A 25,355-nucleotide genomic window follows, 5' to 3' on the forward strand; every position below is an offset into this window, starting at 1 on the left:
TACAACTATTTGTGTCTGACTACCTCTTGGAAGATCTCTGTATACTCCCAGGGTCATGCCACCCCAGTTAGAACATGCTAGTATTTACCAGCTCTCTTTGAACATTCCTGTCGGGGTCAGCATTCATCATTTTGCAGTAAAAAGCTTTTAAAAAGTTATACTAACATGTTTCAATTCCCTATAGTTTTTAAAATTTTTTTTTTTTTGGTGAAATACGTCATTGATACAAAATTATAAGTAAAATATATACATACAGTTTAAAAAAATGACAATCTGTGGTTTTAATTAGTGTCTCCCTGATTGCTAATGAAAAATATCTTCTCACATGTTTCTTTTTCAATAGAGATGCTTGCTTATGCCCTTTGACTGTCTTTTGTCCCTTTTAAAAGCTTGGATATCTTTTTCTAATTGTTTTTTAGGCAATAAGATTTGGACACAAATTGGCAGTCAGTTATATCTGCTACAAATATATTCTATGTGTGGCTTTTCACTCTTTTTATGTCGTATTTTTATTTGGTTTACAGAAGTTCTTAATTTTAACATGGTAACTTGAGTCACTTCTTTTATATGATCCGTTATTTCAATGCCTCGTTTGCCTTTTTTTTTTCCTTCAGAAATCTCCTTCAGTGCCAGGGTTATGAAAATATTCAACAATTTTTTTTTGTTCTAAAAATCTTATGGTTTGCCATTCACATTTTGGTTTTCTTTCTTTCTTTCTTTTTTAAATATACTTTAAGTTCTGGAATACATATGCAGAATGTGCAGGTTTGTTACACAGGTATACATGTGCTGTGGTGGTTTGCTGCACCCATCAATCTGTCATTTAGGTTTTAAGCCCCGCATGCATTAGATATTTGTCCTAATGCTCTCCCTCCCTTACCCCCAACCCACCAACATGCCCCGGTGTGTGATGTTTGCTCCCTGTGTAAATGTGTTCTCATGTTCAACTCCCACTTATGAGTGAGAACAATACATTTTTGCATCTGATATGAGATAGAGGTTCAGTTTAATATTTTTAATACCATCTATGGAAAAGTTCATCCTTACTCCACCGATACGTGATGCCATTTGTGTCAGACATCAGGTTTCCATATGTACGTATTTCTGTTTCTCAGTTCTCTATTCAATTACACTGATCAACTTATATATTCCTTTGCCAAGACAACACTATCTTAATTTCCATAGTTTTAATACATTTTGATATGTGTTTAAGAAACCCCCCCTTACCTTGTTCTTCAGAAATTTCTTGGCTAGAGTGTCTTGTCTATAAAACACTTGTGACTCTTTTTAAAGTTTTTTTTCTCTTATGTACTTCAAATTTTTTGTTACTTTTGCATTGGTATAGTGTTAATTACATTTTCTTAGTAATTGTTGCTTGGAGTTAGAAGTAAAATATACTGTTTTTTAATCAAAGAAATTGATAAACTCTATATTTTTTCATAATTTAACTATGAATTCCTTGGGCATTTTATATAAACAAGAACAGTATTTGCAAATATCAATTTTACTGCACTGGCTAGGACCATCTGCACAGTGTCTAACAGAAGCTGTGGAACAGCACATCCTTGGTTCCTGGTCAGAGAGGAGGATGTCAGCATTTCAGTGCTAAGGTGATTTACCCATAGACTTTTTTCCATATGACCTTTATGAGATTAAGAAAGTTTCCCTCTATTCTTAGTTTAATAGAAGGTTTATGATGATGATGATGATGGTGGTGGTGGTGGTGGTGGTGGAATCAATGCTTCTTATTCATTTATGGGGATGGCCTTTTCAAATTTTATTTCTCCCTAATCAGTCACTATGCTATAAATTACATTGATTAATTTTCTAATGCTAAATCAACTTGTTTGACTCAACTGAACTGCTGGAACAAACTCAACTTGTTCATGATGAGTTATTCTTTTTAAACATTTCTAAATCTATTTCGCTAATCTTTTGTATAAATTTTTGCATTTGTGTTAATGACTAAGGGTCTACATTCCCTTATTTATTCTTATGCTTGGTTGTAGCACGAATGCTCTGCTGACTCAGGATATAAATTGGGCATGTTCCCTTTTTTTCTAGTCTCTAGAAGAGTTTTGTAAAACTGAAATTATCTGCCCCTAGAACATTTGGTAGAACTTATGTATAAAATTATTTGGGCTTGGTAGCCCTTTTCTGACTAAATTTTAATTGACTAAAAATAGTTGATTAAATTATTTTTTAAAAATGTAGTCATGCTATTTCTTCTTCATTTTTGAAAATTACATTTTTCTAGGAATTTCTCTAATTTATACTTAGAAAATTATTCAGAATACTTTGCTATGTGGTTAAATTCTCCAAGACCTGTAGTTATATCCTTTTCTTCCAATCATAATGGACAATGGTCTTTTTTACTATGATTCGTTGGTCAAACAACAGACTTCACTTTGTTAGCCCTGTCTATTGCATGTTTTTTTCCTATTTCATTAATTTTCAGTCTTTATTTTTTCCCTTCTTGTGTTTTCTTTAGGTTTTACTCTTTTAATTTCCTTTTAATATCTTAGGTTGGGTGATAAGCTCATTAATTTTTATCCCTTGTTTTTTAACATAAGCACTAAAGCCTTTACATTTCATCATAGATAACACTACTACTATATCCCATATATTTTAACACATTAATATTTTAATCATTCAGTTCTATACAAAATGTACCCTACATTTTTTGACCTGTGAATTGTTTAAAAGTTTGATTTGTAATTTCTAAAAGCCTATGGTCTATATGGTTATTTTTTTGAATCTTAGAGCTAGATATGACTATGTTACTAAGTTCTGGTCCATGGATATGAACAGAAATGGTATGTGCAACTTCCAGTTTCCACTATTTTCAGTTTCCAATACAGGGGAGTTACATGCCCTCCCTTTCCTTCATTTTCTAGTTAGTATGCAAATATAAGGGCAAGAGGTGGCATACGCATTGGATAATGAGGACAGAGCAGCAACATATTGAGGATCGTGGTGGAAAAGACAGAAGGAACAAAAAGACAGAAGGAACGTAGCGTTCTAACACCATGGGGACACTATCTGCCAATGGATAGCTTATGTTTGGATTAGCACATGAGATAAATTAATTTTTATGTTAATTAACCCACTGTTATTTTGGGTGTTTCTCCAACTTTAACTAATACAAAGGTATGAGAATCAACATTATCATGGTATTAATGGAAATGAAAATAAAGACACATTTAAAGGGTGATATGAAAAACTGTATTTATATCACCAAAGTGAATTGCCTTACAATCCCTTTCACTTCCTGAAAGGACCCTTCCTGTAGTATCTATATTTTCTTTCCCCCCATGACCTCCCACTTACTAAGTTTGCTAGTTCCTTTCTCTAAACAAGGGTATGCACTTTGCCTTTGCATGCACTCTGCTCTGGCACCAAACTCCTAATTTTCCAAGCACATTTCTAAGGCTGGATTCCCTCCAATGTGTACTTTCCCTCTTCCTGCTTGCAGTCTCTTCCTATTCCACACCGTCCTGCACACTGTCACTACATTTATAGACCCCATCCACCGCACCACGATCCCTCATTAAAAGCCACCAATGGCAGCCTATTGGTGTAATACCTATGCTCCCACTTTCTACCTCCCAACCTTGTAATGCAGATGGCAGAAAATGTAAGGTGATCGCAGCACTCTTTCTGGAAGAGCAACCAGAAAAAAATCCTTCCCAACAGAATGTTTCAGTAACTAGTACTGACCAGTATGAACTAACGTTTGGGAAGGACCTATTTAGATTCTGTTATAAAAGATCCCTGATGTAAAAGATATAAAACTCTGATATAAAAAAATCAAGTCTAAACTGCTTGGTTTGTATTTTGGAACACCAGAATGACCCCTCTTACTCTCTCAAACTGTTATCTATCTCTCTATACATTATCTCCTATGAACCTACAGGGAAAAAAAGTGAAAAGGCTTTGAAATGGAACAGAAACTTCCTGGGTATCTTCAGTCAAGACCTAGTTTTTGCCTAGCACACCTGTCTGGGTTTTCTGATTCTGTGGGATCTCTGTGCTCTCACCATCTTTGAGTTATTTATAACTTTATGAGTTGCAGATAACTGATAACAATACAAATAATTTTTGTTCACAGACAATACATTTTGTCTGGTAGGGTTCCATTGATTTTCCTTCCTCATTGTAGAAGAAGTCAATTTTGCCTTTATTTAAAATACATTTCAGCACTCTGTAGTGCCTATATATGTGTGGTTGTTTAAATGCTCCTTTAAGTCATTTGTAACTTCTTGTTCATTTCCTCATTAATTAATGAGTTAAATAAACACATTTGTTACAAGTTAATTTTATATGTGTATGGGAGTCATGACTTTACCTTAAAAAATCCTTTTAACAAACCCTTTTGTTTATTACTGCCTTAGACTTTGATTACATCTCCAGTATGAAAGGTCTTCTCTGGCTCTTTCTACCCAACTACTGATTCTTCATATTTCAGAAATAAATTTAAGCTCCTTATCATGTCCTCAAACTGCAAAATCTATCATTTTCACAATGAACCCAGATCACAATGATGCCTCAGTTTTCTTTACAATTATCTTTTCTTCAAAAATAGCTTCTGAAAATGCATTATCTTTTTCATTCATGGACTGTATTTTTTTGTTGTTGTTATCTTTCATCATTAATTCATTTAAATGAATGTGTCTTCTTTACCTAGAGTACAAATTCCTTGAAGGCACTGACCACAATTTACTTTCCTTTTTTCTTCCTTGGCATCAACACACTGCCTCATATTGAGCCCAATACATTTCCACTGCTGAGTCCCATCCTTGGCCCATGAGCTGGGGCTCTCAATCAAGGTTTTTTTTCCCCATATAATCACTTAGCTTTATTTAGGGAATCAACCCATTCTATTTTGGCTGAAGGTGGTTCCATCCCAGTAAAATTTACATTAAAATTTAGTGAAGATGGTTAGAGCTTCTGTGAAACACCAAATAGAATATAGTATTGACCAGGAATTCTAGGAAATAAAGAATATATTGCCATGCTTCTGGGGAATTTCTCACAACTATTGGACCAATGCTGTTTATTCCTAAGTACAGTCTTATGTGAAGTTGAGATACTTGCAGTTTGACAGTCATTCTTTCATTCTACAAATGTTTATTGATTGTCTACTATATATCAAACATTTTTGACAGACCCTGGCAATGCATTTGCAAATAAAATGCAGTTTCTAATCCAAGGAGCTTACCTGCTATTAAAGAAAGAGAGGGAAAAGTTGAGGAAGACAGGGAAAAATGGGCATGGGACTGTGACCTAAGCAGATAGATGCTTAGGTGGCAAGTTAAATCAAGTTTCTTATTATGATGAAAAGGTGATCTTCTTTTCAGGTATTGTAACTACTGGACTGCTAAAATCAATCTACTGTAAATACTCCTAATGGAATGGTGAAATTTCAAACATTTGCAGATTGATAACACCATGATACATGCCCTACATGCAACATCTTCAGTACTGTTAATAACAATTCAATCAAATATGGACCAACAACATTTTTCTAAGTTTTAAGCCTGACTTGGGAGAGAATAAAAAATGATCTTGAGATAGCTTTCAGCATATTTGATTTTATGAACTATAAAGTATTTTATCAGTTGAACAGTCTACCAAGTTCATTAAAATCTGTCCCTTAAAATGTCATATGAAATCAAAGGACTTCATAATATTTGATCATTAACATTATTACTAAGCATTTTAATTTTTATGGTTTTATTTATAATTATTTCAAATTGAAACTATCAAAAAACTACTGCTGTTTAAAACCTAGTCCATTTAATCAATTTTATTTTTCCCATGATGACTTTTTATTTTTAACTTTATTCTTATGGGAACTTTTAGGATAGGACATTTATGATTCTATTCCTATGTACTTTGTTAGTGAAGAGGTTAGATAAAAAATATTAATAAATACAAATAGTCATTGTTGCTGATATAATTTTCAGTTTTGCATGGTATATAGGTAGAATTCAAATGATGAAATAAGAAGTAACAAGCAATCACATAATGGTAACAATAACATTTGTTTGGTCCTAAATATTTTCACATGTATTTTCTCTCTTAATTCTTAAAGCAACCTGATAAAATAATTTTAATCACAACCATTTTACAGATGAAGAAAACAAGAAAGAAGTCATCTGCTAGATGTTGCATAAGCGGCATTTTGTACACCAAATCCAGGTCTTCAAACTCAACAATTATGTTTTTGTTCAGATTTTTTAAAAAAGCATTTAATTCGTAGGCCAAATTCTGTTGGCAAGTCACTTTCTAAGGGTAAGTAAAATATATGTGGAAGAACATTAAACATTTTATTCACCAAGAATGTCATCATACTGAAACTGAGAAAAGTGTACTTTCTAAATGACCCAGTTAAATCTCAGGAAGAAGTTATTTATCCATAGGGTCTGGACACCGTCAATCAAAATCACTTGCTTGCATGTTACTGAAATGTGGTACCTAACCATCTTTCCTCTCTTCATACTGACAAATAAACATTTCATTTTTTGTTAACCTTATTATCTAAATAATTTTTTCCTGCTTGTTAAAAATGTAAAAAGAAAAAAATATCACCACCACTAAGATACTTCTAATATTTTATGTATTTTCTTAGTCTTTTTAAATGTAAAATATGCATATTTAATATTTTTGTCACTCTTTATATACCTTTATATATCACTTTTTCATATATTAGCATGGTAATATTTACTTTTTTTGAAAACCTGACTTTTTATGGCTGCATAGTATTTCATCAAATACTTGAAAAACAAAAAGGAATAAAACTAAAACCTATAATTCTTGTGTAACTTATCACTGTTGTGAGTTTTGCTTACTCTCTTCCATTCTTTTTTATATGCCTATATGTAATCATTAAAATATACACAATTTTATATCTTGAAATTTTTTCCATTTAATATTATAAGCCTTTGCATAACCACTGTGGCATGTTGGGTGAAAATTCCATACACTACAGAACCATAATTTTATTGACAATAAGTTGGTTTTCCTTCACTTTTTTTTTTTTTTTTGAGACAGAGTCTTGCACTGTTGCACTAGAGTGCAGTGGTGTGATCACGGCTCACTGCAATCTCCGCCTCCCAGGTTCAAGCAATTCTCCTGCTTCAGCCTCCGAAGTAGCTGAGATTACAGGTGCTCACCACCATGTCCAGCTAATTTTTGTACTTTTAGTAGAGACGGGGTTTCATCACGTTGGCCAGGCTGGTCTCGAACTCCTGACCTCAAGTGATCCGCCTGCCTCAGTCTCCCAAAGTGCCGGGATTATGGGCGTGAGTCACTGCGCCCGGCCAAAAATAATTTTTCAATGAATATTGTATGCATGTAGTCTTTACATCTATGAGCTTGAAAAGTTATTTCTTAATAGTACATTCCTACAAGTAAGATTATTCAGAAAAAGCTGACATGCTTTCATTATTCTTTTTGTGACATTGGTGGGTGAAAATAATGTTTATAAAAACCAAGAATGTTAAAATCTTAGACATGAAAGAATAAATAGCAACCTGATCTCAGTTTCTTATCAACCAATCCTTTTAGTGATTGTGAAATACAGTAAAAAATACACCAAGTATTGACTATAATTGATATATTTTTCATAAATTAGTACATCTTGACATGAAGAAGTACTGAGAGATGTGACCACTTAAGTATGCTCACATTTTTATTTAATTTTTTTCATTTCAAAGTCTATATCCACATACCTTTTAGATACAGTTTAGTTTGTTATGTAGTTCTAGAAATGATTTCTGAAACTGCTTCCTTTGGTGTGCTCTGAAATCCACAACAGGAGACAGCAGTAATTCTGATACAAGGAGAAAGAAAATGCCCCAACTTACCGTTTCTAATGCAATTACACGGTCCTGCAAAGAAAGCATAATATATAATTATAAAACGAAGGCTGTTAAAAATTGTTTCAAGTTTACTTAATTTATAGGTATTCTATTTACCGTCTATTATTAATAATTTTTAAAAAAATGTAAAAAATGAGAACTACTCAGAATGCTCTCTATAACAGAAAAACAGTCATCAAAGAATGACTGTACCTTTTTTCATCTCATTTAGTGTTAGGACTATAGGGTTTAAGAGTAAATACTACAATTCAATGAAAGGAATAGATCTTACCACTTTTGCAATGGTAAGATTATTTACAAGGATATAAAATGTTAGATTTGATTATATGAATCACAACTAGACAAGAGTAGTGATATAGACAAGGAATTAAGCACATATTTTAGCTCTTAATTAGGTATACAGTGAAAAAGGTGGTCTCCACAACAAGGTGAAATTCAGACATATCTTCATCAATTAAACTAAATGAGTAAATCATTATTGAAAACAAGGCAGGAAAATAAATCAGAAAGATATGGCACATGCAGCCAATCCTGAGCCCAGATAGGCCTTCATTGTCTACAGCATCTTAGAATGTTTATAAAAGGGGTCATTGATAACAGTGCATCAAAAGTTAAATGATTAAGAAAATGTTTGTATTCTCAACTCCATAGTTGTATTCTCAAGTCTTTCCAGAGGTGACATCTATAAACAGGAAGTCTTTACCAAATAAAGACTGAATCTGAGACAAAGCAGAGTGTGAAGATTTCACAAAATGAAAAATCCTTTTTAAGGAGGACCGAGGCCATTTGTCTTTGTTTTCTCTCATTTTAAGAACTGGAGGAGGACGGGTGCAATGACTCACGCCTGTAATTCCAGCACTTTGGGAGGCTCAGGTGGACAGATCACAGGAGGCCAGGAGTTCAAGACCAGCCTGGAAAACCTGGTGAAACACTGTCTCTACTAAAAATTAAAAAAAATAGCCAGGTGTGGTGCTGCATGCCCATAATCCCAGCTACTTGGGAGGCTGCAACAGGAGAATTGCTTGAACCCAGGAGATGGAGGTTGCAGTGAACCGAGATCATGCCACTGCACTCCAGCCTGGGCAACAAAGCAAGACTACAGCTCAAAAAATAAAAATAAAATAAAAGAACTAGAGGAAATATGTGGAATCTGGATTTTTAAAAATAAAATTAACTAATCATTTAAAGAAGCGTAATGGTTAACACTGAGTGTCAACTTGACTGGATACAAGGATGCAGGGTGTTGATCCTGGGTGTGTCTGTGGGGTGTTACCAAAGGAGATTAGCATTTGAGTCAGTGGGCTGAGGAAGGCAGACCCACCGTTAATCTGGTGGGCACAATCTAATCAGCTGCTGGTGAATATAAAGCAGGCAGAGAAATGTGAAAGGGGAGATTGGCCTAGCCTCCCAGCCTACATCTTTCTCCTGTGCTGGATGCTTCCTGCCATCGAACACTGGACTCCAAGTTCTTCAGTTATGGGGCTTGGACTGTCTCTCCTTGCTCCTCAGCTTGCAGACAGCCTATTGTGGGACTTTGTGATCGTGTAACTTAATACTTAATAACTCCCATTTATTTTTATATATATATATATATGTGTATATATATGTATATATGTGTGTGTATATATATGTATATACGTGTGTGTGTGTGTGTGTGTATATATATATCTCCTACTAATTCTGTCCCTCTAAGAGAACGTTGACTAATACAAGAAGTAAAGAGAGAAAAATGGTGCACAGAATGACTCAGCCCAGGTCTCTTGTGGTCCTGCAGGGACCCACAGAGACCTATGACACTTGGAAGCAGAATGAACTTGGCCCCTACTGGCATTCTCTCAGTATCACATGAAATAGAGGGCTCACTTCTAAAGAGTTCTGCGAACTAACTTCCAGCAATCAGACTGGGAAACAGTTGAACATTTCCACCCTGTAAACATTTGGCTATGTGGGCATGAATTAAATGAATACATTATGCAAAATTAGCCCAAAGCAGACTGTTTCTAGCAATATAATCTGTTTAATTGCATTTTGTTGGCATACTTAAGAGGGCCTCACCCTTACCCTCATAATTTTCATAAAATAACTGCTATTTTGTTGGTGACTTGTATATTGTCACATTTGAGCACTTCATAACACACGCGTATGATGCCTCAAGGGGGTTTTGATCTATTGTTGCCAGGAATCTTATTCATTGCGCATCTGGGACAAAAACCATTCAGCAATACTTTAACATCCTTTGCAGATTGAACAGAACCTCATTAGATGCCTTATACAGAGAGAAACAGCCTTTGGGCAGTATCATATTTATATGAACCATCTTGGGAGGCTGAAAATATTTACAGCCCTATTTGGGCCTTAAGTTTTCCTTATACCATGGGTTTGTGGGTTGTTATTAGTTAAGATTAACGTATTTTAAAAGCATACCTAGAGCTGCTTTTAATATTTTAAATTTTCATATAATGTCAAAACAGAACAGAATTAAACTGTCTGTCCTAATTCATATCTTAGTGTTTAGCAAAGACAAACTGATAGCGTTGTAAGTTGTGTATGAGTCCCTTCATTTTACTTAATTTTTTATTTTAAAGGAAATATGTGCCTAGTTTTTGTGACTATGGACTCAAATGGTCAAGACAACTCCATTTTGTTGAAATATGAAGGTCAAATATATATATATACACATATACACACACACACACACATATATACATATATATACATACACTTTTTTTTTCTTTTTTTGAGATGGAGTCTCACTCTGTCACCCAGGCTGGGGTGCAGTGGTGTGATCTTGGCTCACTGCAAGCTCCACCTCCCGGGTTCACTCCATTCTCCTGCCTCAGCCTCCCGAGTAGCTGGCACTATAGGTGCTTGCCACAACGCCTGGCTAATTTTTTTTTATTTTTAGGAGAGACGGGGTTTCACCATGTTAGCCAGGATGGTCTCGATCTCCCGACTTCGTGATCCGCCCACCTTGTCCTCCCAAAGTGCAATAAATAAATATATTTGAATCCACTTTAGTTATGTTTGTTTGCCTATAACCTACTCTATTCCAAAATGGTTGAGATAGCTTTCAATAAAAAAATTGTATGCCAAAAAACATGAGGAAATTAGAGAAATAGAAAATTCAGTTCATTAACCTGACTTTCAATAATTCAATATGCCAATCAACAACAGCTAATAAGATACCAGCCATTGTAGTCAATTACTGATTTTGTCTAAATTACAGTTTTCAGTCTCAATTTTAGGCTGTAAGTAAAGAGAAATTATTGCTAGTCTTTATGAACTTCTTATTTGATTTTAAAATTTAAAAAATGCATTTTGAAAACTTAAGTGGTTATGGTTGACACTGTTTTAAATAAAAAATTATGCTACTGTGTATCATTACTCTCAACGGAAAATAAGCCCACAACAGTGTTTTTCTATTTTTTTTTTTTTTTTTTTGGAGATAGGGTCTCCCTCTGTTATTCAGGCTAGAGTGCAGTGTCACAGTCAGAGCTCACTGCGGCCTCTATCTTCCAAGCTCAAGTGATCCTCCTACCTCAGCCTACCAAGTAGCTGGGAGTATAGGTGTGCACCACCACACCCAGTTAATTTATTTTTTACTTTTTGTAGAGATGGGATCTCACTATGTTGCCCAGGGTGGTCTTGTACTCCCGGGCTCAAGCAATCCTCCTGCCTCAGCCTCCCCAAATGCTGGGATTACAGGCATGAACCACCATACCCAGGCCATTATTGTAGCTTTGATATGTTTCATGATTAAAAAAGAGAGACCCAGTATATGTCCTAGAATGAACATATAATTACAACAAAATAAATTATATCTCCATAACCTCTCCCATTTTATCCAGAGCTGCCTTTGTAATTTTTTCCCCTTTTTCTTTAATCTACAATTTTCATTTAAACAGATTTAAGTTCAACCTGCGGGTTCATTACTCCACCCACACTTCCAAACCACCAATCCCTGAACCCCACTCTCAACATGCTCCCAAGACTTAATCCTGAAAAGAAAAGCATTGCTAGAACAATGAAAGGGCATTAGGAGGTAGGAGAAGTAGAGAAGGAAGACCACCTCCAGGAAATAATGAAGATACTTCCATGCTATTTTAGATGGTTTTAATAAATCAGTGGCTCTTATTTTTGTAGTAATAAACTCTGAGAGTCTAATAAAACTTGACATTCTCCCTAGGAAAATGTACATTATATACAACACACATATATAATTTTATATATACTTTTTGGGGTAATGCAGACTCTTTGAAGCCTACCCATAAGCCTCCAAGTCTTTTTTTTTTTTTTGAGATGGAGTCTCACTCTGTCGCCCAGGCTGGAGTGCAGTGGCACAATCTCGGCTCACTGCAACCTCTGCCTCCTGGATTTAAGTGATTCTCCTGCCTCAGTTCCCAAGTAGCTGGGACTACAGCTGCGTGCCACCACATCCAGCTAATTTTTTTGTATTTTTAGTAGAGACAGGGTTTCACTGTGTTAGCTAAGATAGTCTTAATCTCCTGTCCTCGTGATCCGCCCGCCTCGGCCTCCCAAAGTGCTGGGATTACAGACGTGAGTCACCGCTCCCAGCTCAAGTCTTTTTATTCCAAATAAAAACACCTAAAATAAGACATAAAAATATTATAAAAATAAATTATTATATTACACTAAATGTATTTATTTCTTCTTTATGAAACATGCCTAGATAAATAACCTCAGTAACAAAGAAATAAACAATTATGACTATAACTAAGGGCTCTTATAGGGCAGAAGTAAAAATGTAAAATTCTAAGTAGGAGTGAAGTGTTAAACAGAAAACAAAGGAAAAATTTTCTTCAAATACTTGGAAGAAAAGAGCTTTCTGGGAAAAAGCCTGTTTTGCTGCTACTGTTTACACGTGATTAGATAGTCCCTTTTCTATTATTCTTTAGTTATAAGAAAGGGAAAGTTCACGAAACACCTAAATTGACACAAATATTTTTAAAAATGTTTACTCTTAATGACTGTACATGTAGTCACTGCATAGACATTGAATGACAATGGAGGGGCACTAATAGCTGTTCTTACCAATAAGTGAATATTACACTTTCTAAGTAAAGATAATGTGGCTACACATCATGTTTTAATTTGTTCTGGGTTTGACAGATCAGGTGAAGAGAAGCCATACAATATAGGCTTCCCTCAATATACAAATTATTTTGGGGGAAGCCTATAGCATGTATACTATAAAAAGATGTATTTTACCTTTTGAGGTTAATGAGGTTTTGAAACTGCCTTTGCAAAATTATAACTGAGGAAATTATGACAGTGACAGAAATTCAACCTAACTGACTCTATCTTGCTTCTTTCTAACCCTTAAGCTGTCCGTGTTCATTCCTGGGTGTTGGCTGAACTAACTTTGGGAAGGAATTCAGTTCACGGTTTGACTCTGAAACAAAAGTGATAACCGCCCTTTACCGAAAAGACTTTATTCTTGTCTGGGGTCCAGTCTGCCTTTGCAGGACTCACAAATTAGCTACAAGATTAGAAATTTAGGCCAGGCACGGTGGCTCACATCTGTAATTCCAGCACTTTGGGAGGCTGAGGTAGGTGGATCACCAGAGTTCAGGAGTTTGAGACCAGCCTGGCTAACATGGCTAAACCCTGTCCCTACTAAAAATATGCAAATTAGTCGGGCGTAGTGGCAAGCACCTGCAATACCAGCTACTTGGGAGGCTGAGGCAGGAGAATTGCTTGAACCCAGGAGGTGGATGGAGGTTGTAGTAAGCCGAGATCACACCATTGCACTCCAGCCTGGGCAACAGGAGCAAAATAGTGTGAAAGAAAAGAAAAGAAAGAAAAGAAAGAAAAGAAAGAAAAGAAAGAAAAGAAAGAAAAGAAAGAAAAGAAAGAAAGAAAGAAAGAAAGAGAACAGAAAAGAAAAAAGAAATTACAATTTAGGGGTCATGCAGCCTCTGGCTTCCAGAGTCTGAACCTCCCCAAATTGCTCCTGTGGATAACATCATTATTGCATAAACCTAAGATCAGTGCTTGAGATAGTTTACAGACCCTGCACTGGATGGATCGGCTGACACCACCCACACCAGTAATCTGGCCCAACCAGTTCTGCCCTCCCACCCAAAAACAGAAGACATTAAGATAACCGAACTTTAACCCCCTATGATTCCATCTCCAGTCTGACCAATCAGCACTCCCCACTTCCCAAGTTTTTAAGGGTAATTTGGTGAGCCCCTACTCACCAAATTATCTTTAAAAACTCTGATCCGTGAATGCCTGGGGAGACTGATTTGAGTAATAAAACTCCAGTCTCTTGCACAGCCGGCTCTGCGTGAATTACTCTTTCGCCATTGCAATTCCCCTGTCTTGATAAATAGGCTCTATCTAAGCAGCTGGCAAGGTGAACCCATTGGGTGGATACAGTTTGTAACTAGCCTTAAGCTGTATATATTCATTTACTACCACAGTAAAGTGTACTTTAGAATTAGGAATGGACCAAGGCAAATTCATTAGTATCACTGGAGATGAGCAAATATTTGTAGGCTGTTAGGAAATGAGCATTAAATGGATCATTTGTTATCAGAATATCTAATCATTAAAAGTTTATTGATTCAGCTGAGCTAATCAGCCACATCGATTCATCCATCACATCTCAGAGATGAATTAGAAGCTCATAGGTCTAAATAATAAGAATTCTTCTGCCTCTGGTGAGTACAGTTGAAAGGTGTAGTGACTTTATTTTATCATAATCAGCATTTTCCAAGAATGCTTTAAATATATCATTAGCATATGAAAAAGCATAACACTGGCATAAAAACGTAACAAGAGTCTTCTACCTTTTCCAGGTCTTAGAAGCTTGAAGAGTATAGAATAATTCTGGCAACTTCTCTGGGACTTAGGGACCATGATGGACATACCCACATTGAGGACTCCCTACCATCATTATTGTAAAATACAAAGCCTGTCTTCCGGAAGAAAATGCCACTCAGCTTCACCCAAAGAGACCACTGCATGGTGTTCTTCCTTCCAGTGTCAACTCTGTTTAATCCACACTCACACTTTACCTGCTACTCCCTAAATAAATCCTATAGAATGAAATACAAATATGTATATATTTTCTCAACATTTCCCCATGACAATCCACTACATTTAAAAAATTTGTCAGTCATTCTTAAATAATTAAAAGAGCTAGAAATCATTTTATTTGAAATTATTTGAATACATTTAAAATCATATTCTTTGCCAAACTTTAAGATAATGAAAAGAAAAGGAAAAGGCTTTGATTAATCATCACACACAAAAGGTCAGCATTTCATATAGTGATTTAAAATAAATTAAAACAAAATAGAGATAAAAATCACTATCTCAATGTAGCAACATCAAAAAGGCTTTAAAATATAGCATAAGTTGGCTCTGAATATACCAAATGCATCTGTGATTTATATATAAAATTGTATGCTATCTATTACAAGTCAGTGAAAGAAGTTAGTCTATACATCAAATACTCCAGGATGGGTGGCATTGGAGCAGCTTGCACTGGTTTCCCAATCATCCTGTGTTCACTGTAACCATCATTAGATACCTGTAGTCAATTTCTGTTAATTCATTTCACTGGCTGCTTATGTGCCTTTTCAAACAACTTACTTCAGTGTCTAAAATAACACAACACACATATTGAAGAAAAAACAAAACAAAACAGCAAGGCTTAAAGATTTTGTCTGAAAAGTTGTCAAGAAAAAAAAAACAACAACAACAAAAAACCCAACGTTTTGACTTAGGAAGAAAAGCCAATTAAAGGTGATATGTCATGTTCTAGCCTCCAGGGAGGCCCAGTAATGGTTCTTGTTGCCTGATTTTCAACCTGGGTGTGGCAAATCTCTGATAGAACTAGAAGTAGAAACAATCACAGGATTTAAAAACAGACTCAAAGTGGGTGATCCACATTTCCAATATGTTCTCTCATTTACTACCGTTGCCTTGTCAGAGACCTGAGGGCAGCCAATTGTTCTTCTGTAGCTTTCTTCTGCTGTGTTCTCTGGTTGGTGTTTTAGTTTGTGGTTTTATTATGAGGAGACTACTGACCATTATACTTCAGTTTTGACATTGTTCAGGAAAGGCTGCGGTTGTATTTATATTGAAGTGGGATATGTGTATGGGTTTGTGGGGTGAAGAATGCAAGTGGGGTAAAGAAAGAAGATGAAGAGAATGATACAGAAATGGGGGTCTATTGGTTTGCTTGGACAGATTTCAGACTGGAAAATATAGCCTGAGAGGCAAGGTACAGTTTTATTTAAAATCCCTGTAAGTACTTGTAGGTAGCTGTATGAAACTGACACCAAAAATTCTGATACTACCCTTTAAATTTCAAATCACAAAGCAAAGCAATGAGCTTTCTTTTTCTTATTTTCCTTTAAAATAATCATTTCAAGATTCTTCCTTTAAAGCACAATGTAATGTGCTACATAGGTGTGTGCTACAGAATATCACTACAGACAAAATGAAGGGCAAGGGACAGAATTATCTTTCTCCAGGGACTGTCAAATTCTCCAGTGAAACTGCTCGTAACAGGTAACAAAGGTGAGTGACGTCTGGACTGGCGAACAACTAAAGATTATTTGCAGATAAAATAAAGACTATAATGGTGGCTAGGGGCAATGCAAAGGACAACCAGTGCAATTTCAGATGCTAAGTGTCCCCACAAAAAGATGGAGAAAGAGGAATTGAGGAGTACCAGGAGAAGGCCAACAACTCAGAAACCGGCACACTATATTTTTCAAGGATTTACATTAAAAAAAAAAAAGTACACGATGCCACTTGTGAGGTTAGTCATATATCAATGGAATATGCTCTGAACTACTATGCAAATCATATTGCAAGAGTGATTATGGCCTAATTTACGAGCAGGCTTGTGTCATGCAGAACTTGTGGGAAATAAGAGGGTATGCTTCATTTTCAGGTACACAAAGGGTTCTGCATCTGACTGCCACTGAATATAGCTGGTCTAATGAGACTCCCTGAGGCTGACATCTCCTTTGTTTCCCCGAAGGGCACATATCTCCTGGGCTTCTAGGTGAAAAAGTTTACAGAGAAACTCATATAACCACAGAATCCTTCCTCCCACGCCGTGTTCTCCTGAGTCTTTGAATTACAGCACGGGGTTGTTGACTATGATGCATGTCACACAGCTGAGTCATTAAATGCTACAAGTAAATAGTCCACCTTGGGAATTAAATGACTTACCTTTGGGCAATTCCAGTAATCCACAACATAATTTACATGCAGAGTCATTTACAGGAACTAATGCACAAGGAACATTGTAATGGAGACTCTTTCTTTCCCGTCACTCCCATATTCTTTCTGTGTGCTTCTGTGTTCAGTTACCTCTCAGCATTCGACACTAGAGGGACCGCTGATGAGGATGATCAACGTCGAAGCAGAAAGTCTTAAACTAATACAATGGCTGAGATGGGGTAGCTTTTTCTTGCTTCTTAATTCAGTTTGACTGAGATTAAAACTATTATTAATCTCCATTTCCCAACACACACGCACAGGTAAGAAGGGAAATGTAGCGAAATAATTTAAAGTAACTTCAGATTATCTGCCCTCTGATTATCAATGGTGCACTCTTCTTTCTAAGAACAACGAGGGAAAAAAAACCCAACAACTAAGTTTTTAGCTGCACTTCTGGGAAGCATACATGAAGGCTGACTTATCCTATATGCACTAAAATAAAGCAGATGTGTGTTAACTATTCAGTTCCAAATATCCTAAATATTCCTATGAAATACTTAACTGCTTTTTCTTCCAATTGAGCGTCACTCTGATTTCTCACTGCAGTCTGACTAGCATCTTCCCAAGGTGGAAGTTTAAACAGTAGCTTCGGCTGTTTGAGAGAGATGTGAGTTATGAAAAAGACTTGGAAAGCTCTATCATCTTAAAGTAATTGAAAATGTTATAAATAATAATAGCTACAAAAACAGCACTAATTTGACTATAATAATTTCAAACAAATTTCTAAATTTCTGCCTTTAGAGAAAATGATACGATGTAGTACTTTTAAAACGGTCCCCCAAATAATTCTTACCCAAATTAAAGTCACAAATTTTAGGGAAATTATTACTTTAAATTTAAAACATTTTACTTTTCAGGACTGTAAAGAGTAGTGATTTAGCTCAAAGCATCTTCAACTATATAGGTTTCAAAATCATCCCTGGAAGTAAGTGATCCTAAACTCCAAAGTCCATGAAATGAAGGAGTAAACTGGATGAGAGTTTGTTAACAGCTCCGCCTGGACGGTTTTCACTGGTAATGACAGCTACTCTCAGCACTCACAGCCTTACCTGTGGATAATGGAATGCTGATACAGTGTGGTTGTAGGAGATCAGAAAAGTCTGATTACTCACAATTATAATTCCTTTCCTTTTACCAAATTATTTCAAATTCTACCAACAGAAATTTATTATTTGAGGAAAAACTCAAAAAATTATTCTTATTAGACTCTCCCTATGCCAGTTAACTGTTAAACTAGTTCATTCTAAAGCAGGTAAGCAAAGTCTAGGCAGGCACCTGTTGTTACAGGCCCATTATCTGAAAGTGGTCTTTACATGTTTATTTGGTTGAAAACAATCAAAGCAATAATAATACTGCATAACATAAAATTACCTAGACAGGTACCTAGACAGCTTACATCCCTATGAAGAGGTAACATTTGAGCTGAAACCTAAAAGATGGAAATGAACCAGCCACTGAAAGAACTAAAGGAAAAGTATTACCGAGAGAGGCAGATGCAAAGATCCTGGGACAGGAATGGGTTTCCTTAATTTCAAGAACAAAAGGGACACTGGTATGTGTTATGCCTATTAATGAAAACATCCCTTTATCTGACTTATCTGATTTTTATCAGTACCATAAAAATCAAAACTATTTATTGTAAGTTTAATTGCCAAAATTGCATTGGGTACTTCTAACATATGTTCTTATTTTTTATTTATTTATTTTTTTGAGACGGAGTCTTGCTCTGTCACCCAGGCTGGAGTGCAGTGGCACAACCTTGGCTCACTGCAACCTCCGCTTCCTGGGTTCAAGCGATTCCCCTGCCTCAGCCTCCTGAGTAGCTGGGACTACAGATGCGTGTCACCACGCCTGGCTAATTTTTGGTATTGTAGTGGAGACGAGGTTTTACCATGTTAGCCAGGATGGTCTTGATCTCCTGACCTGGGGATCCACCCGCCTAGCCTCCCAAAGTGCTGGGATTACAGGTGTGAGTCACTGCGCCTGACCCATATGTTCTTACTTCTAATGTTCACAAAAACTTCCAGTAGGAGGACATCATTAATTTCACTCATTTAAAGTCAGGAACATGGACTTCAAACACATTAGGTGTGTTGAAGTTCACGTTGTGATTAAATGTGGGGGGTGGGGAGGGGGTGCTGGTCTGTAATCCAGCTCCATCTGACTCAAAACAGTCTATATTAACCTCAAAAACAAACTAAAAATCATGAGTGTGTGTGTGTATTTTTTTCTACTTAACAGCTCAGCAAAATGGAACTAATGGAAATACCATACGCATACAGTGAGGTTTTAAGAGCAAAGAGACAATAAATTCTTTTTTTTATTAGCATCAGGGCGATTTTGTGGTTTTGCATGGTAGAGGTTAGGGGATGCACTGGGTAACTGCTCTGGAGCCTCTTCCTTAAAGTATGCCAAAACAGACTTCCAGAACCTCATTTTTACCAGACATTAGGTAACAGTGTAATAAAACATACTGTATCAATAAAATTTAATGTCCAAATAAAAAAATTATTTGTATACATTTTTATATTTATTTCACTATATAATAAAGGGGATATTATATTGCTGCCATATGCCTTTTCTAAGTAAGTTGCAACTCCTTACTTACTCTGGGTCTGACATCAGGGCAGCTGAAGCACATGCAGTCAATACCACTGGGGAAACAGCACAAGAAAGGATTGAGGAAAGCAAAGACCTAAACTTAATTAGCTGTAATATTCTGCAGCTAAATGACACCTATATTGTGCTGGTCCCTTTTTTTTGGATCTAGACTGCAGGGGTTGAGATTCACCACTGAGACCATATATGGCCTCTGTGCTTCAATCCCTGTTTCATTCGTGACCAATTTATTAGTTCTTTTCTCACAGTGAAATGAGAACTAGGGATTTCTATTACAACCAGAATGTAGTAAAGGCATGGAATCTCTTGTAGGTACTATTTTCTATTTTACTTTATGGGCAAATACAGAAATATTGCTAACAGGCATTACACGTTATTTATTAACATGCTAATAAGACTTCACACATTTAAAAGTAAACATTAAACTTCTAACAAATTAAATCTAGAAGAGTACGTGTAATGCGGAGGCTCCAGAAAAGGAATGCACTTTAGAATCAATTTTTAAAAAGTAAAATAATCAACTGATTATAATAAAAGTAAAAAGTATAAGAGGAGATGCTTATTAGTCATTTTTCCAGCTCATTTTAGTTTTATCACTTTTTGCACAATTTAAAATTTATGAAAACATTCTAATGTTGCCTTTAATTTTTGCCAGAATATTTTGAACTTGGTTGAAAACTGAAATTGAAGAAGGAGGAAAAAAAAAATGGAAGAAATTGAAAGAAAAAGAGGCCAGGATCTTAAACAATCAGAACAAAAAAAAAAAAAAAAGAAAGGTGAAGAGATTCTGTTTTTCATTGTTCTTGAGTTAAGTATAGTAGAACAGAAGTCAAGCAAGTTCAAAAACAAGTACTAGTTCTCTCACTTACTGGGTGAGGAAGCTATGAGTCTCGGCGACATTATCCATAAAATTAGAATAGTAGTTATGGACCTTGGAAGATTGTTGTGAGTAATAATTTACATAAATTTAGCAGTTTTACCACAGTGTATGACACAAAAAATTGCTTGGTTTCATGTGTGACTTTTTCCCTCTCCTTTGACACACAGACCATCACCCTTTGGGCTGATTTAGCACAATCCTGACGGGAGTTAGCAAATGCTAAATAAGTATTTGTTAGTAGACTGAAGCATAAAATAAGTGAGTTTTCAAGATCCCAGACTGGGGAAATCCTCTGCAGTGTTTCTGTATATTCTGGAAAATCAGCTAGAGATTAGGCAGGGAGATGGCCTTAGAAGTGAGAACTACAGTGTCTTTTATCATGTATTATTAGTACTTAGGATCTCAGAGATTTGTTTCATGAGTCAATGGAAATGTGTTTCAACCAGGAAGGTATTATTGCTGAGCATTTATTTCCAAATCTGTTGCACGCTGTAGTCATTACTTAGAATATTGCTTTTCACAATTGTCATTGTTACCCAGAGATAGACGATAAAATGGATTAACATGGATATTTGCCCAAAGTTTGAGGTCTATTTAGGGATGTGCTGTGAGAGGTATAAGCAATGCACTGTAAAATATTACGGGGAATGATCTTGAAGTGATCACTTATGTTCTGCAACACAAATGAGATTGCTGCAAATTACAGGGTGCCCACTGACTCGAGACTGGCAAAAACTCCCAGATAAACTTAAGACTGAAATGTCATACTGTGTTGAGATTTGAAAACAAAAAACAAAAAACAAGAAAACATACGCTGCTATCTACATAAGCCCCAATGCCCATGAAGCCCAGAGCTCAGACTCTTGACAGTTGAACCAAGATATGTTTTCTGGAAGCATTGCTTTTCCCAAAGTCAACTGTAAAGGGGATAGTGTATGAAGGTGCGTCAAATCATCTTCCCCCTGGTGGGAGGAATTTACCAATTCTGTAAAACACACCCAAGTCACTTTGTTTGTTTGTTTCTTTGCTTGTTTTGCTCTGTTGGCCAGGCTGGAATGCAATGGCACGATCTCAGCTCACTGCAACCTCCGCCTCTCAGGTTCAAGTGATTCTCCTGGCTCAGCCTCTCGAGTAGCTCGGATTACAGGTATGGGCTACCACGCCTGACTAATTTTTTGTATTTTTTTTTTTTTTTAGTAGAGATGGGGTTTCACCATGTTGGTCAGGCTGGTCTCGAACTCCTGACCTCAGGTGATCTACCCACCTAGGCCTCTCAAAGTGCTGGGATTACAGGCATGAGCCACCTTGCCCAGCCTTTTTTACTGCGAACTTTTAAAATAAACTTTCTGTCACAGAGAAATATTTGGGCTTTTGAGCTCAAAGACTATGCTTTGATTTTGCATTTTAACAATGTTTCCAAATGATGTGTGTGTTTTTTAGAAGCTTTTTTAGAAGCTTAATTCAAGGAGACTGCTGAGTCCTGGCGACTTGTGCTTTTCATCCCACTGGATAAACAGAGCCAGGCACGTTTTTATATTTCTTTTATTCTCAAAGGAAAATGACCTAGTCAATCAACTTCGATATATTCAGACACAAGAATACTTCTTTCACAGGGTATTCTATTTTTAAGTTTTATACTGTCATAAATTTGGGGTTAATATTAAGTCGCAAATTTCAGGTAAAACAGAGTGACAAAGTTTAATGATCACTAAAATTTCAGTGGAATCCATTTTCCTGAGAGTGGGTCCCTGCTCTCATGAGGCTTCTTGACCCAGTAAATTGAAGGGTGTAAATCTAATTGGCTGAGACCCTGTTTGACTCCAAGGCAGACTGCTAATGTGTTCTGTTCTGGTGGAACTTTGTACCAAATTTAAGGTTTGGTAAGTCTGTTTACCTTTGGAGAAAATAGAGATTTAAATGACCTATTAAGTCGCCTCTGCCTGAAAGTGGCAAAGGGTGGCCCAGCCTTCCATCCTCACAACACTGTATCTTGTTTTGTTTATGCCATTGCTTAGAACAATTATTTTTAAATCACATTTCAGAAGAAGACATAGAGAAATGTAGTTATTTGCCTCGGCTTTGAGGAATGCACCTTCAGAAGAATACCTGGGGATGCATGACATTTTGGTTTCCAGAATGATAAAATTTCTGTCATAACTCTCACGAGTCATCTTAGGAGTGGGTAGGGACTGTATTACTTTCTAGTTTAATGAAACCTTAAACAGTTAATCCCAATTTATCAATTTATTCAAATCAAGACTTCCAAAAATATACTTTAGTATCTCCCAAGAAAATGGGAATTTCTGGGGAAATGAATTACTTCAGTTCTTTCTGAGATCCAGTGGGAGAGCAGAGCGTTCTCCGCCACCCTCATCCTTCTAAAGCAACTCTGAGGGAACTCTAAAAGGGACTCGCAGCTGCCCCATCCTGCATTTCCACCGGCAACCTCTAGAAGTACTGGTTATGGGCATTCTGTAGTCTGGCAGAAAAGACTGACAGCAAAAGCACAGAAATTATCCAGCAGGTCGATCAATAGCCCAGTTTCTCACAGGGTTTCCTTACCAGGGGGATTAGCATCTACTGGGTACTGAGAGGTTCACGCACTATCTTGCCAGCTTCTGGGAGGGTAATTTATTTGCTAATGACAGTAGCATTCTTTGGTGGCTTTTCCTGCCCAGTTTATCTCCAACTGTTGTGCCTGACAACTCTACACTGGCATTCTTTATATTATAATACCCTAATATTAATGTTTATTAAGTTTGTTCCAAAAGAACCAAGAAGGTATATTCTATTTTTTCCCTTGAAACACTGTGTTGCCACAGGCTACTCCATAAGTAGCTGAAATAAATAATGGCTGGGGAAAAGATTCTCTTCTCCTTACTGCTCATTTCAAATGCTTTTGCCTAAGCACTATTGAGGTCACAAAAACAAAATCTAACACCTGTCCCTCCACAGTACTAAAAAGAAACAGTACTAAAAAGAAAATCAAACCCTTCAAGTGGGAGATTCCAGACTATTTTTCAAAGTCAACTGATAGAGAAATTAAATATGATTATGGGTCATCTGAAAAACAGCATGGCACTAATGACATTACATATCCTTCAGGCAGAGCTTCTGGAAAGTCTCAGAAAAATCAGTCACTTAAATATATATATTCAAGATTGTATATATTTTATATATTTTATTATAGATTTACATAATACAATATTATACATAAATCTGTAATTAAAATCTATTATATATTATATGAAATATTCATATACATGTATATATACAAAATCTGTAAACCCATTGTTAAAAATTAAGTAAAGGATTAGTTTATTTCTAATAAAATTTCTAATAATGATACCAAATAATGTGTCCAAAAATACTTGTGACAACATTTAGATTACAGGTTCTACAACTAAAATGTTTCCTTTCTCCTCCTAAAATAATGAGATTGATATTCACATGTAGCCCAATAATCCATTTAATTATTGCCATATCATGACATTTTTTTTTCGATTTCTCATTATATTTAGCAGCTGGCCAAAGACATACTACTACTTCCTTCAGCATAATCTCACAAAAATATGAATTTGAATTTCAGAGTTGACCATGGCAGGGGGAAGGTAAGAGAAAGGGCAAGGGTAGAAGGTGGCGGAAGAGGGAAGGAGGAGCCCTATGGGGGCAGAGACCTTCTCTGACTCGTTTATTGCTTTATCCCTAAGCATGCAGCATCATCTCTGACACACAGTAGGTGTAAACAGTCACTGTGTAGAATTAACATTTATTACGACCTGTCAGGCACCAAAATTTTCACATTTCTTATGGTAGCTAATCCTCTCAAGAGTCCTATGAAATCAGTATTATTATTATCCTTAATTATAATATCTATATGTTGTGCTGACACAAAATAACCTACCAATGGCTTAGTATGAAAGGAAAATGAATAGTAAAAATTATGTTCATAATCATCTAGTTTTAACTCATTTCAAATAAAATGAAGAGAGATGACTGGAAGTTACTGAATGACTGATTTCAAATAAAATGAAAAGAGTGATGACCAGTAAGTTATCATATGAGTAAGGGCACATGAGTTTTGCAGATAGTCTGTTTAGTGACTGTCATAGGACCCACCGTGAAGCTTTCATAACTAAGCATGATACTAACTCTCCATGTGCGTTGCATTTGAGGATTTAGAAAGCAACATGGGGAAAGGTGAACCAGGTAGACTGGTATTTAAAAAAATAAAAACACGAAACAGCAGCAATACCTACTACTATTAGCCATCACCAGCAAGGTGTCAAGTCACTGAATACAATCAACTAAATCAGGAAAAATGGATTACCTTGTGTGTCTATTTTAAAGTTTCGGCTGATCTTGAGAGGAATGAAAAAGGGATTTGCTTGTTTCAATGTAGCTCAAACTCATATGCAAATAAAACTCTGATACTGCACTACACATTTATAGTCAAAGACAATACTTTGTCTTTAAGAGGAGCAGTACACAATGTAACTGCAAATGAATGTCACACACACAAAAAGGAGCCAGACAATGTTAAGCTCCAATGAAGAATTTTGGTAATTACAAGCTGTATTGTAAAAATCACTGTCAAACATGTTTGTCTCCATTGTTTGTGATTCCCCTTAAGATTGAAAATGCTCTCTTCCCTGCGGCTCCGCTCCCTCTGTCGTTTTATCCTTTTCCACTGCTTA

The 25,355-nt window shown here is 36.1% G+C and overlaps 1 protein-coding gene across 9 annotated transcripts in view; it reads right to left on the reverse strand.

Moving 5' to 3' along the window:
• The window catches only part of CEP128 (centrosomal protein 128), a 442,691-nt gene that overhangs the window by 57,541 nt on the left and 359,795 nt on the right, over positions 1-25,355 (reverse strand). For 8 of the 9 annotated variants that reach the window (XM_073011225.1, XM_037984338.2, XM_073011227.1 and 5 more), the window contains 2 exons: positions 17,662-17,751; positions 7,872-7,895 (listed from right to left, as the gene is read on the reverse strand). In XM_073011225.1, the coding sequence (XP_072867326.1) occupies positions 7,872-7,895; positions 17,662-17,751 (114 nt within the window). The remainder of the gene's footprint in view (positions 1-7,871; positions 7,896-17,661; positions 17,752-25,355) is intronic. The other variant, XM_037984339.2, reaches the window with a different exon arrangement.

This window comes from Chlorocebus sabaeus, chromosome 24 (assembly GCF_047675955.1).
Source record: "Chlorocebus sabaeus isolate Y175 chromosome 24, mChlSab1.0.hap1, whole genome shotgun sequence".
NCBI classification, from domain to species: Eukaryota; Metazoa; Chordata; class Mammalia; order Primates; family Cercopithecidae; genus Chlorocebus; species Chlorocebus sabaeus.